Below are 12,785 nucleotides of genomic sequence, written 5' to 3'. Positions count from 1 at the left end.
CTACAACAGTGTATTACCAAACAAAGCCTTTTTTCAGGAATACAGTCTCAGAAAAGTATAAAATCTGTTTATAAACATATATGTATATTTTGTTAAAATATGTATTATGTTTGCTATACAGCATATATATATATATATACACATATGCATATACATAGATACATATATCTCTCTGATAATCATTTTGATGTAAATTCAAGTCAGTTTTGTTTTAGGTGACAATTTTGAGATATGTCAGTCTATAAATGAGTTAAATCTAGAACAGAGATATGACTGTATTGTACTTTGTACTTTATAGTGCCATCTTCTGACTACCAGCGGAAGTGCAGTTCCCATAGAACGAGAGCACTTAAAAGTTCCTATGGAAAATCTGACTGCTATTATTATTATTATTACTACTATTATCATTATTATTACTACTACTACTAATATTATGTGGCCAGTCTTCAAGATAGATTTTTATCTTGATGAGTCTACTAATTTTCATATCTGTAAAATAAAAGGTGACACTACAACACAGGGATATTCTGAGGGTTTGCATGCAAAGAGAGGGTATAAAGGTACCATGCACTGAAGCCCCTGGTTCAGGCATCTCTGTGCACATATAACACAAGTTTCTTTCTTACACTAGTGTGAATTTTATTCTCAACAGAGTCTTTGTTTCTGAGTTACTTTCCAAGTGTCTGACACCAAGAATTTCAATATTAACTTTCATTGCCTGAGGATCCTGACCTTGAGGCTTCCCACATCATGAATTCAAATTCTACTACTATGTTTTAGTAATTTTGTAACCTTGGATGTATTATTTTCTCTAATTCTTAATGCCCTAATCTATGAAGTACCTTCATGAAGTCATGGAAAAGCATTAAAGAAAGTAACCCTAGAGAACTGCATAGTACATTTTTTCTTATTTATTGAAAACAAACAATAACCTTTGACTACTGTTACTAATTTTTAAATTAAGTCATGAATAAACTAATTGAATTAGAATTATGAATAGTTGAGACAGGTACTCGGGATCACACAGGTAGGTGTTGAGCTGCAATTAGAATGCAGATCAGTTTGATTCCTACCACATGTTCCTAAGTCCCATAGCTAAAATTTGGATGCCCTCTGAAGCCAGACAATAGAACTCTGTAGTTCACTAGTTGGGATTTTGGGAAACAATGTTCACAAATAAAGATAATATTATACACACATATTATTATTTTCTTTCACAGTGAAATCAAAATAAAATAAACATTTTAGTTAGAACTTTAAAAAAAGGATCTTCTATCATCTTTAGTTGTGAGCTTGGAAGGTATCTGAGAAGATGTTCTATTTTTCTTTCCTTCCCTTGCTGTATAAACCAGAACCCACAAATGAGGCTAACAACACAGGCTGACACTGACTCGCTCATTCCAGTGCCTCACGTTACACACTAGGAGGCGCTGTAGCATAGAGATTCAGAGCATAGGCTCTATCTGGTGCTATTTGGCACTGGAATTTAGAATCCATTACTTAGTTTACAACATTGGGCAGGCAATCAACCCCTATGTACCTTAGTTTCCCTATATGTAAAATGGAGACCACATCAGTAACCACCTCAACAGTTTACTGCGAGGATTAACTGAGTTGAAGGTATACATAATTGTTAGCTAGTATTTATTATTTCATCATTTTTTTATTCCTTTCTTTGTTACTCGAGAAGAACTGATTCTGCAGAGAGGAAAAGAAGTAAGGCAATATTGCTGGCATATAGGTTCACATTCTATTTAATCCAGAAAATAAATCCAAAAAAACTGTTTTTCCTCATCATGTAAAACCACCTGCTGTTAAGGAGGGTTGAAGAGATAATCAAAACTTTCATTTTTACCAGGTGAAATATTATTTCTACTTGGTCTGAAAACTCTGATTTCCTGACCCAAGTGGGAAACAACAAGCTATACAGCTTCACATGCAGGTCTTGATTTTCACTGCATCTGTATCATGTAACTTGGAGTGATGAACATTAAGGCAGAAGGTGGAGTTTTCATTCTTCTCAGAGTATCTATAAGATTTCACCTCACTTTCCAGTACTTTCTAAAGAGTATGCTTCCTGATAAATCCACATGATATAGTGCATTATATCAGTTTATTTTAGCATTTTCTCAGCCCTCTGCAGCTTTGTCAGTTCTCTTTTTATAATAAGTCAGAGAAGTATTTTCATGTAACTTGACTGAAAAATAGAGCCTGGTATATGACAAGAGATTCAAGTATTAAATTTATTTATATATGTGAAAATGGGTGTGATTTTTGCCAAAACATAACCATTGATTCATCCTCCTCACTTCAGCTGCAATGTCCATGCTGAATAAATGCCAAAGACATCAAAGTGTTCTAGACTTGATAATTCTCAAATACAGAAGCATGAAAAATTTCCAGTCTTTCATGTACATCAGAAGCATCTGAGTTTCCCATTAAAATGAAAACTCCCTGGCTCCTTTCTCAGAGAATCTAATCCAATCTAAATTTAGGGTAGGAACTAGGAAGTTGCTTTGTTAAAAAGCAACCCAAGAGATTCTCATTTATGTACACTGAGGAGTATACTTTGAGAAACATTAATATGAGGACATATATATTTTCTACGCAGGAATATTGAGATTAACTAGCAAACTTTTATATTTATTATAAAGGTTTCAATTCGGCTGGTCTTCAAAATCATAATCTTTTGGCTGATTTATTTTAAGAATTAAAAGAAAAAATCAGATAACCTTTTAAAACGAAGGTACATAGAACTTACAACATTATATTAATTTCAGGTGTAATTTTAAGAATATTTTAATTGTAGCCTGTCTCACCTCACAAATGTTATTTGCCAACACAGTTTAGTTTTGGTGTTATTTATATTATACATTATTTTTCTTCAGTGACTGTTTATACAGAAATTAAGCTCTATAGGCTGGGCAGTAGTTTCATTCATACAGCAATGCTTAGAATGATGGATGGGCTAGAATCTGACCACTTCCCAGCTGGGAGAATGTGGGCCAGTCATTTAATGTGTCTAAAACTCAGTCTCCCTCACGATAAAACACATATAACATGTCACGAGGAAGTACGTGGTGACAGAAATAAGCATTTACTCTACTTAGTGTCAGGGAAATTAAATTTGTCCTTAAAAATACTGGCTGAACTTGTAACTTACATTTGTACAAAATGGCCAATTGTTATAAAGATGCATACAACACAGACAAGGGATTCATTATCTTCCAATAGTTTTCAAAATTGTAGTGTTTGAAAATGAAAGTTTGCCACATTTTTTATGTGAATTTGTACAATGAGCTCACATTTCACTTTGTGGCACTTGAAGGAAAAAGCTACATGCTCTCAACAATGTAAAGATTCCGCAACCATATCTGCTTCTTGACAACATCATCACTTCAATTTTTCTTGCATTTTCTATTTCTCTTATAATTCAGAGCATTTTTACCCCTCTTTCCTGCTCAATACTAAAGACTTAGTTTACTGCAAAGACCAGCAATGAATGACTGCAAACAATGAAAACATGAAGGCTAGTGATGGAACTTTCTTTTCCACTCCTACCATCTACCTATGCACACAGCATTCAATCCCAACATGCTAGGTTTCTCATGTCCCCCTGCCAGACAGCTCTTTCTTCTCCACCATTCTGTGGAGGTCATGACCAACTTTAACTCATTGTGAGACCACTTAATCATAAAATTGTAGAACCCCTAACTTGTTAAAAGGCTTGTTGGTGTTATGCTGTCCTAGTACAGGATAAATCCCTTTGGGTAAATTTGAACCATCTATAAAGGCATTAATGTGATATTATAATATCATAACTTTATAATGGTATTAAGGTAGTATAATTTTATTAACTGTATTTAATGTTTAACCATATTAGCAACATAATTTGGAGCTTTCAGACCAAAACAGACCCAAAAAGGCTAGGTCAGATCATACTAGTTTCCTTTATTTTTTCTTGAGTATGTTGCAAGTGTTTAAATCAGCATTCCTGAAATTGGTTAAGATGATCCATTATTGACTTTCACTATGGCCTCAAATTATCTTCATTTACATAGGGTAAAAGTAAAGTTTTTTTCATCTGTAACAAGACAGAATAGAGATGAGGTAAAAAAATTCTTCACTAGCACTTCTGTCTTGCCAATATCAGCATGCAGATTTTATTAAGGACCACTCTTTCTAAAACGAAAGTACACTCTGATAGGGTAAAATCTGATACATTCAATCAGACAATATAAGAATTGAAATATATTGAGTTGTATTTCTCTTAGCTTACTCAATACTCCTGACAAATCTATGACAGAGGCATTGTTACCACCTTTTTATTGATGAGAAAAAATGTGGCTAAGAGTTGTGAACTGACATTTCTAAAGTCAAGTAACTGGTAAGGTTGATCCAAAGTCTGGTTACATAATCTTTGAATTTAATCCATATTTTAAATATTTCCTATAAATATTCCAGGACAAATATTTCCTGTAAACGCTACCGTATTGATCAACTACTCTCTTAGTAAGTGCTTCCGCTCAGAGTATGTTTTGAGCCTGAGTCTAAAGGGCTGAAATTAGAAAGCCTCATAGCCCTCTGGAGGACAGGCAGGAGGACATCACAGGATGCCACATCCTCTATCAGGACAGGAGATAAAGGCTGGCCCAGAAACTCCTTAGCTCAATTGCAAGGACTTCTTTGGAAGGCAACAAGTCAGTGCATGTTTTTGTTCCCTTTTTATTCCTAAGGATCGATAGCTGGGCTACATTCCCTCCCTGCCTCCAGCAGAACCTTATCACGAAATAAAACATGATTGTGTTATCATTTTGGCTGCATCAGACAAGAACTTTGAAATTCATTTAAGGAATCTTTTTTGATATTTTGATATTTAGAAAAATCACTAAATTAAATGTTAATTGCTTGAGGTTTTCAATATAAAATCAACAAGATAGTAATCTCTACATACAATAATAGCTAACATGTCTTAAGATCTCCTGAAGGACTACAGAGTTTAGCTATGTGTAAGCACTGAGAATGAACTTAAATACGTTTTCTTCAATCCCAAATGCCCTAAATATTGTGCATTATTGTTTTGATTTTATAGATGAGAAATTCAAGTCTCAGAGTACTTAACCAATCCAAAATCAGGCAAAGAGCTTGCCATATGTACCTGTAGGATAAAATTTATGACCACCTGACTCTAAAAAGGTTACCTAACTATAAATTGCCCACAGCTGTGACAAAAATGTAGCGACATGTGAACCAAATGAAATGTAATGGACTATATATTAAAGCTGGATGTGAACATAATTAGTAACTTACGTTTGTAAGAGAGTTAATTATTCTGCCCATTGAACAAAACCACACAGTTACAGCATAGATTTAATAGGTGAGGAATGTATAAGCAAATGTTGAGCTAAGAATTATACTTACGGATAATAGTTTCAATGAAAAGATCACAAAGGCATCAGAAATATCACCTTTACAACAGAACTGAAAAATCAACAGGAACCCTTACAAGTGTATTTCTTCAGAGGTAAACTGTATGCAAAAGTGAGAACTCATACATGACTGCTTTGGGATTGGAAAATGACCTGGGTCATATTTTAGGCCAGCTCACTCTTCAAAAAAAACAACTGAATACCAACAAACAAATGATGTTCAACTCCTCATTACTGTAATTACCTTTGACTATAGCCTGTTGTTCTCTGGTAGTACGTGACCAGGTAATTTGTTTTAAAATTAATGTGGCTTGACTGCAGATGAGATATGTCACTGAGCACAGTCACATGACAGAACAGAAAGAGAATGGGGTAAGTTCTGGCTTCTTGTTTTGGTTTCTCTCTGTAGCCTTCTACAAGTCTCAGTTACTCTGGACCCTAGTTTTCTCACATCTAAAATGCAGGGCTTTGGACAAGAACACTACCTTATATTCACAACATATTTCCCAATAACAAACTTTAAAATACACTCAAAGAAGTTAAAACAATTGGAAGCAACACCAAACAAGTCAGACATAATTGTAATGCAGTCACTACCTATGGTATAATGATGCTTCCCAGTGTTTATGAAAGCATTTCAGAGCATGTTGTTTATTTGGTTGACCTTCAGCCTGTGTATAAATGGAATGGTTTCCTAAAATCATGAAGCAAAGTTCTTAGATGTCCAGTAAACATGTGCCCTTTCTCTGATGCAGATTTAACATGATCTGGGCCTTTCATTTTCCCTTAGCAGCAAATCATACCCTGTTCTAAGATCCACTCAACTGACAGATGTAAACACACATTCACACACACACACACACACTGTAATTTATGGGAAAAAATATATTTTTCATTTAATGGTCAAAATTTCATGGTACAACTATAAACAATATGCATAGCACCTTTTAGGCACTTTGTCATCAAAATACTTTTGAAAGCCTAGTTACCAGGTAGTCCTCATTACTTCTCCTGCTTCTCCTCTTCTTTGACAATCTTTTCTCTTTTGGATGAGGACTGTGATTCCTGTTAATTTTGTGTCATCCAATTGATTGGTATCCAGGTTTTCATTTATTCTATGTCCAAATCAATTGCAGATATAAACTATAAACAATTCCCTAAAATATATGCAAAGTAATTGAGATGCAGAGATCTCTAAAATTTTGTTCAAAACTAGCTTAGTATAATGTCCATTTCATGCAATGATTCTTATGACAGATTAGTTGGACTCTTCTATATCAGTGTTTCTCAAACTGTTCTCAGTAGAAAAAATAAACTTCAATGTTACTTTCTTCCTTAATTTTTCTAAGTGTTTGTATCTCTTACAGATTACTAATAGATGAGAAATCAATTAACAAGTAGAAAATGAACCTGTAGAAACTTTTAGAACAACCTTTTCTAGTAGTGTAAAAGCATCTTTATTAATTGATGCTGTGCTCATAGTTTTGATTTGATATTATGATTTATGCATTATAAACACAATTAAATTTTATTAAATAGATATACAAGTTAAGTAGCTAAATATATTCTTTTGTGCTCAGTTATATTCTATATGTTAAATTAAATATAGCAATCTTTTTATGGTGTTGAAGTGCATAGCACCTTTTAGGCACTTTGTCATCAAAATACTTTTGAAAGCCTAGTTACCAGGTAGTCCTCATTACTTCTCCTGCTTCTCCTCTTCTTTGACAATCTTTTCTCTTTTGGATGAGGACTGTGATTCCTGTTAATTTTGTGTCATCCAATTGATTGGTATGCAGGTTTTCATTTATTCTATGTCCAAATCAATTGCAGATACAAAAATTTTGTGACATAACAGTACAGTAATAGCTATGCTAACCCCTGTTGAGCACTTACTGTGTAATCCAGGAAATATTGTAAACTCCATTTACCTAACATCACAGCTAACAAGTGCTACTTCACATTAAAGTCAATTACAAAATGTTACTTCTCTCATTGTCCTTGGAAAGCAGATATTACACTTGATACTCTGTAATTGGTATTATTCACTTTCCTTTATTCTCACTTAGAATTTTGTTTAAAACTTCTGTTGTTGTTATATAAAAGTTCTGTTAAATTTTGTCCTATATATAATTCTTTCTGCACATGACTTGATGACAGGGACATAGACTTCTAACTTATATTTTATTGCCTTGATGCCTTATGGAGTAACTGACTCATTACAGGCACACTTTCAATGTGTAATAATGAAAACATCAGAAATATCTCTCAAGGTTATGAAGACAAGTTGAAACAGATTTGTTGATTTTCCAGAGAAGAAAACTTAATATTAAATATTACCTATGTAATAAGATAATGAAATGATACAGCCTTATTTATCAAAGGGATTTTCGTCTAGAAGACAGTGAAAAACAGGCATGCATATGCACACCATACACAAGTGCTCTCAGAAAATAGATGAGAAAACATAATTCATTACAACTGCATACCCCTCAGTGGTTGCAGTAATGTTTGCTTCCTGGTTGGTAGGTAAAGTTCTTCCTTTCAATTACATGGAGTTTGGTCTGGGACAGTTTTACAGTCAACTCATAAATGCTTGAGATATCTCTTTCATTAGCCATAGGAAAAATTTAATCTACAAAGATAATCACCAAGTAAGTCTAAAACACTGCTACTGGAAATAGGCAACTGAGGTCTAGAATTGAAATCTGACAAGTCAAAACATCTGTTTGTTAGTATCTTCTTAGTCTAGAAAAGACATTTCTCTAACCTGATTATACAGAACAGTGCAGTTCTTATCACAAAAGAATGCATGTAGGGCCACATAAAGGCGTGTGGGGGCAGACTTGCTGTGTGCAAGTCTTGGGAAAACACACACACATTACTTTAGGTCAATTTGGGTAAGTTAAAGTGAGACTGCTTCCCATGTCAGATTATTTGCTTAAAAATAAAAATGTTGGTACTTACTGTGTCTTTATTGTGATTCTTGTCTTTCCTTCATCCTATACATAAGCCTTATTATGAGCAAAGATTAAGGCACAGAGGAAATAGGAGCCTGGAGAACCTTCAATCTATAGTATCATCTAAAAATAAATTCCAAAGTAAACATGCAGAGCCAATGCTGATCTGAGGGTCCCAGAGAGACCTCTGGGGTGACTTGTGTTGGGATGACTGTAACCTACCATCTGCTTCAAGTCCTTGCTTGATAGAAAACCACCTGAAGTCAGTAGACCTTCATTCCTCCCCTGCCATGTTTCTCTCCCCATTAAGTCATTTAAAACTCAGTAAACCAAATGCATCAAGAGAAGAATCACAGCAATAAAGGAACAGAGGTTCAGCAGACTAAAGCACAAGCTTTTCCCAGCACTCCATGGGTTCCTTTCCACCAAGGACTTCTAAAGATTTTTACACCTTACTATTCCTTTCAACACCTACACTATTTCTTTCTGAAGTGAATTGCTGGCTGCCTTGGCATAGCAACTTAATACTTTTCCAGTATGAGGCTATTTAAAAAGTACAGTCATTCTACTCTGAAGCTATTAAACCAAGACATATGTTTGCTTTCTTTATCACATTTATTTGTGCACAGGTTAAATGGGTCTCAGTATTAACTACATTATTCATAACATTAACTTGATTTTTTGAATTTATATATACTTTTTAAACAGGAGAGACCATATGCTAAGAAATTAAACAATTCTTTGTAACTCTATGGGGTTTAGCAATAAAAGAGAGGACAATTTTGGGCTATTTTTGAAGGAGAATATCTAGCATTCTTTCAAGACAAATAAAGTAAGTCTGATTGGGGGATCACTGTTCACTATGGTTTAAATTATGGAAATTTTGTGCTTCAGCATCTAAAGCTGTTACAAAAAATGTAGGGCCTGAGCAAACAGAAAGCTATTCATAAACTCATATTTAAAAGACAGAATTGTTTTAGAGATTTTCCTTCTTGTGTATAGAAAACTTGTGCAGTAACTACCTCTAATTGCAGCATTTGTTTGAAAGAACAAATGCCTTTACTTTAAAAGAAACCTGAAGTTTAAATCTATTGGAAAGATAACAGCAAGGTATTAAAGACAGATGCCCACAGAAAGAGATGTTGAAACAAATGTGTTTTGTTTCGTTTTGTTTTTGCCTCAAGATCTTAGATCCACATTCCTGGCACACTGAAAAGAGCTTGACTAAAAAAGGCAAGTGATAAAACCCAAAGACTATAGGAAAATCTAGCAATTGCCACCCTCTGCTATGTGCTCAATAAGGTCTAGGCATATGAAATGCCATTTGCTTCACATATAAGAACACTGATTAAGAAACTAACAGAAGTTTGGCTAGAAAATCCATCGTCACAGGTGGCTATGGCTAAGCTACACAGCACAATTTTTCTCAGAAGAACAAGAAGCTCACCTCTACTAATGCAACTGTTCTGGCAAAGCCTGTCAGTTTAGGTTCTAACGTGCACATTAACCACATGCCTCCAAGAACTCTTAAATGTTACAAAGAGAATGGGCTTCTACTAGAATTCACTAAAACATAATCCCTTCTTGCAAAATGGCATGTTGATAGTACCTATTCATTATCAAATCTCCTCACTTTCACAAGATAATCTGGGTATCCAGGAACATAACTTGCTACAGAGTAATCACAATAACAAGACAAGCCACTGATTATGAAGTTTCACTTTTTGAAGCCCTGAGTGCTGTTTTTGCTGAATAGGCAAGAAGGAAAATTTAAAGACCTGTCACAGTCTTCACTACAGCCAATATTGCAGAAGTCTCCTGTCTAAAGTAAACTAGGAATGACTAATTCTAATTCTTCTTGTAATAAATGTGCTATTTCATAAATTTTATCCTTATAAAATTAACACTTTAATAAAAGGCAAGATAATGCTGTTTATTTTTGTATTATATAACCAACACTGAAACTTTGGAAGCTAGAGACTGTAGAGCTTTCTGAGTCACTTATATTGAAGCATCTTTAAGAAGTAAATGTAATTTTGAACCACTACAGATTTTCTCTCTTTTTAAAAATCACTGTGGTCTGGGTTCCCATTATTTAATTATTTATTATTTTATGCATATGTTGACAGATATCTACCTGTTTCCAAACTTTGAGAATTTCCTTAGTCTAAAGGACTCCACAAGTAATTGTTAAACTACCACAGAAGAGTTCAGAATAAATGGCAAGACATGTCAAAGAAAAATTGTGATGCACAATTTACACTGAGTTGCTTAGAACTAAACACAAGTAGTTAAATGGGCTCTGTAATTAGAGCTTATTAAGACAATGATTATAGTAATTGGAGTTCTTGTAATACTGGGAAGCAAAGTGATTTTAAAACCAATTGCATTTTGTGAACTGAAAAGTGACAATCAACTCTTAGAGAAAATTAAAAAGATACAACTCATATTCCATTTTAGTCTTGGAAAGTCAACTGGGCTTCTTCATTTGCAAGGAAAGACTAAGTTCATCACTATTGCAGCTAAATCCAACCGTCATCACACTAAAAGGAAAGTTTGGTTACATGACTCTAAATTAGAAATGGAGTCAAGAATTTTACTGGCTTTATTTTTCATAGATAATGAGTTTTCTTCATACTTTCAGAATTAGGTATAACCCTATTTCCCCGATTCATTTCCTATCAGACACACAGATAATGTTTCTATTCATACAGATTTGAAAAGATCCTCATCTTGTGTGGGTTATTTTATTTTATAGTAGCCAAGGGAAAGAGGTTGCTGCCAATATGATGTTAAGGGCATGCAGAATAAAGGCTCAGTCCTGGGCAGTGAAACAGTCCACCTTTGTACTGCTCTTGTGGAGGAAGAATGCAAGCCCATCACCAACTTTGGGACTTGATCAACAGGGGGGAGTCACAAAACTCAGTCACTGTATTTTAAACCTCCACTAAAAATAGCTGCTCTGTGCTGCCTGGGGCCTAAAGTCCCATCTGTGGTCAGTGATGGAGTACAGTACATAATTGTTTCTGACTAGGGTCTCTGCATCAGCACTCTGAGATTGTTTTCTAACTTTTAATCGCCTTGCGTGCTCTTTAATTAGACCTGTTCACAAGAGAGCAAATGAAAATGCTTACCACTAAGCCTACTCAAGACCAAAACAGGCCATTTCACAAGTCCAGAACTTTTGTGCAAGGCTTGCTATCTTCCAGGATTGATCACTTTTCCCAGGTTCCTGTACCTTAATATCAGATTTGGGTAAGGATGGAAGCTCTATGGCTCTTTAAACAGCTCCAATGTAAAAAGACACTGCCTGGTGACAATTCCCTCCTTGTCTGTCTCCTTTCTTAATTGGTTTTTTACCCGTGTGTTATCTGTTTGCTACTAGGGCTGCGGGGAAACATGTTATCTTTGGAAAAGAAAGCACTTGGTTCCCTCTCTGGAAGGAAGACTAAGACTTGCTCTAAGGGCCGTGATTACTAGAAAAGGGCTTTACTCTCCCAGAAGGATTTACCAGCCCGAAACGTAGAGGGACCCTCTAACTTGGGCGGGAGATGCAAACAGCTGACGTGTCCGTCCTTGGCCCTCACAGGTGACCTGCGGGAGGACCAACTCGCACCTGCAGCGCCCCTGGGCTCGCGTGGCTCACGTTTCTGACTCACCTGGTGCTGAGGACCAGCGCCGGCAGGAGGGACAGCAAGCAGCGCGCGGGGCTCAATTTCATGCTGCCGTCCGCGCGGGTCCTCCCTCCCTCGCTGCCTCCGCTCTCCCTGCTCCTCGGGTCCTGTCGCTCCGCGGTGCCCGGCTCTGTCCCGGCCGGCGAGGACCCGCTCCAGCAGCGGACGGCAGCGGACGGACGGACGGACGGCCGCTTGGCGAAGGCGGTGCCGAGAGCAGGAGTATCCTCGCGAGTGATGTCACCGGCGAGGCCGGCCCGCCCGGATTGCTGGGCGCCGCCGCCCCCGAGCCCCGAGGCGCGTTGTCACTAGCGCTGGAGGCGGCGCGCGGTGAGGGCGGGGGGCCCGGTGGGGGCCCTGCGCGCGGGTCTCAGGGCTGCGCTCACCCGGCTGCGCGCCCGCCGGGGGCTGGTCATTGATTCCCGCTCCTCCCCAGGACGCGGCGGGGCGGGTGCGGACGCGGGGGGATCCAATCCCGCGGTAGTGCGGCCGGCGCACTCGGCAGGGAGACCGAATTCCCTGGGAAAGCAACTCGAGATCCAGGCAGGGGGCCCTCCCCGAATAAACAGTGGAAGGACGTCGCTCTGGAGTGTTTAAAATATTATTCTGATTAGAAATGCATAATGATTCGCCGGATGCGAATGGAAGAAAAGCAGGAGTGAGCAGCGTCCAGAAATGCACTCTGAGCCCATGCCTTTGCAGTTTTCTCAGCCGGCAAACGT

At 37.0% G+C, this 12,785-nt stretch overlaps 1 protein-coding gene across 2 annotated transcripts in view; it reads right to left on the bottom strand.

The window, feature by feature from the left end:
* The window catches only part of LUZP2 (leucine zipper protein 2), a 515,109-nt gene extending 502,552 nt beyond the window's left edge, over window positions 1-12,557 (bottom strand). The window contains exon 1 of one of the 2 annotated variants that reach the window (XM_037027123.2): window positions 12,049-12,557. In XM_037027123.2, coding sequence (XP_036883018.2) covers window positions 12,049-12,110 — 62 coding nt within the window. In that variant the 5' untranslated portion in view covers window positions 12,111-12,557. The remainder of the gene's footprint in view (window positions 1-12,048) is intronic. The other variant, XM_037027124.2, reaches the window with a different exon arrangement.
* Between the last annotated feature and the right edge of the window lie 228 nt (window positions 12,558-12,785).

Source organism: Manis javanica, chromosome 11, assembly GCF_040802235.1.
Source record: "Manis javanica isolate MJ-LG chromosome 11, MJ_LKY, whole genome shotgun sequence".
Lineage (NCBI taxonomy): Eukaryota > Metazoa > Chordata > Mammalia > Pholidota > Manidae > Manis > Manis javanica.
Note: the sequence above shows the minus strand (reverse complement) of the source record. Positions and strands in the feature narration are given on the sequence as shown.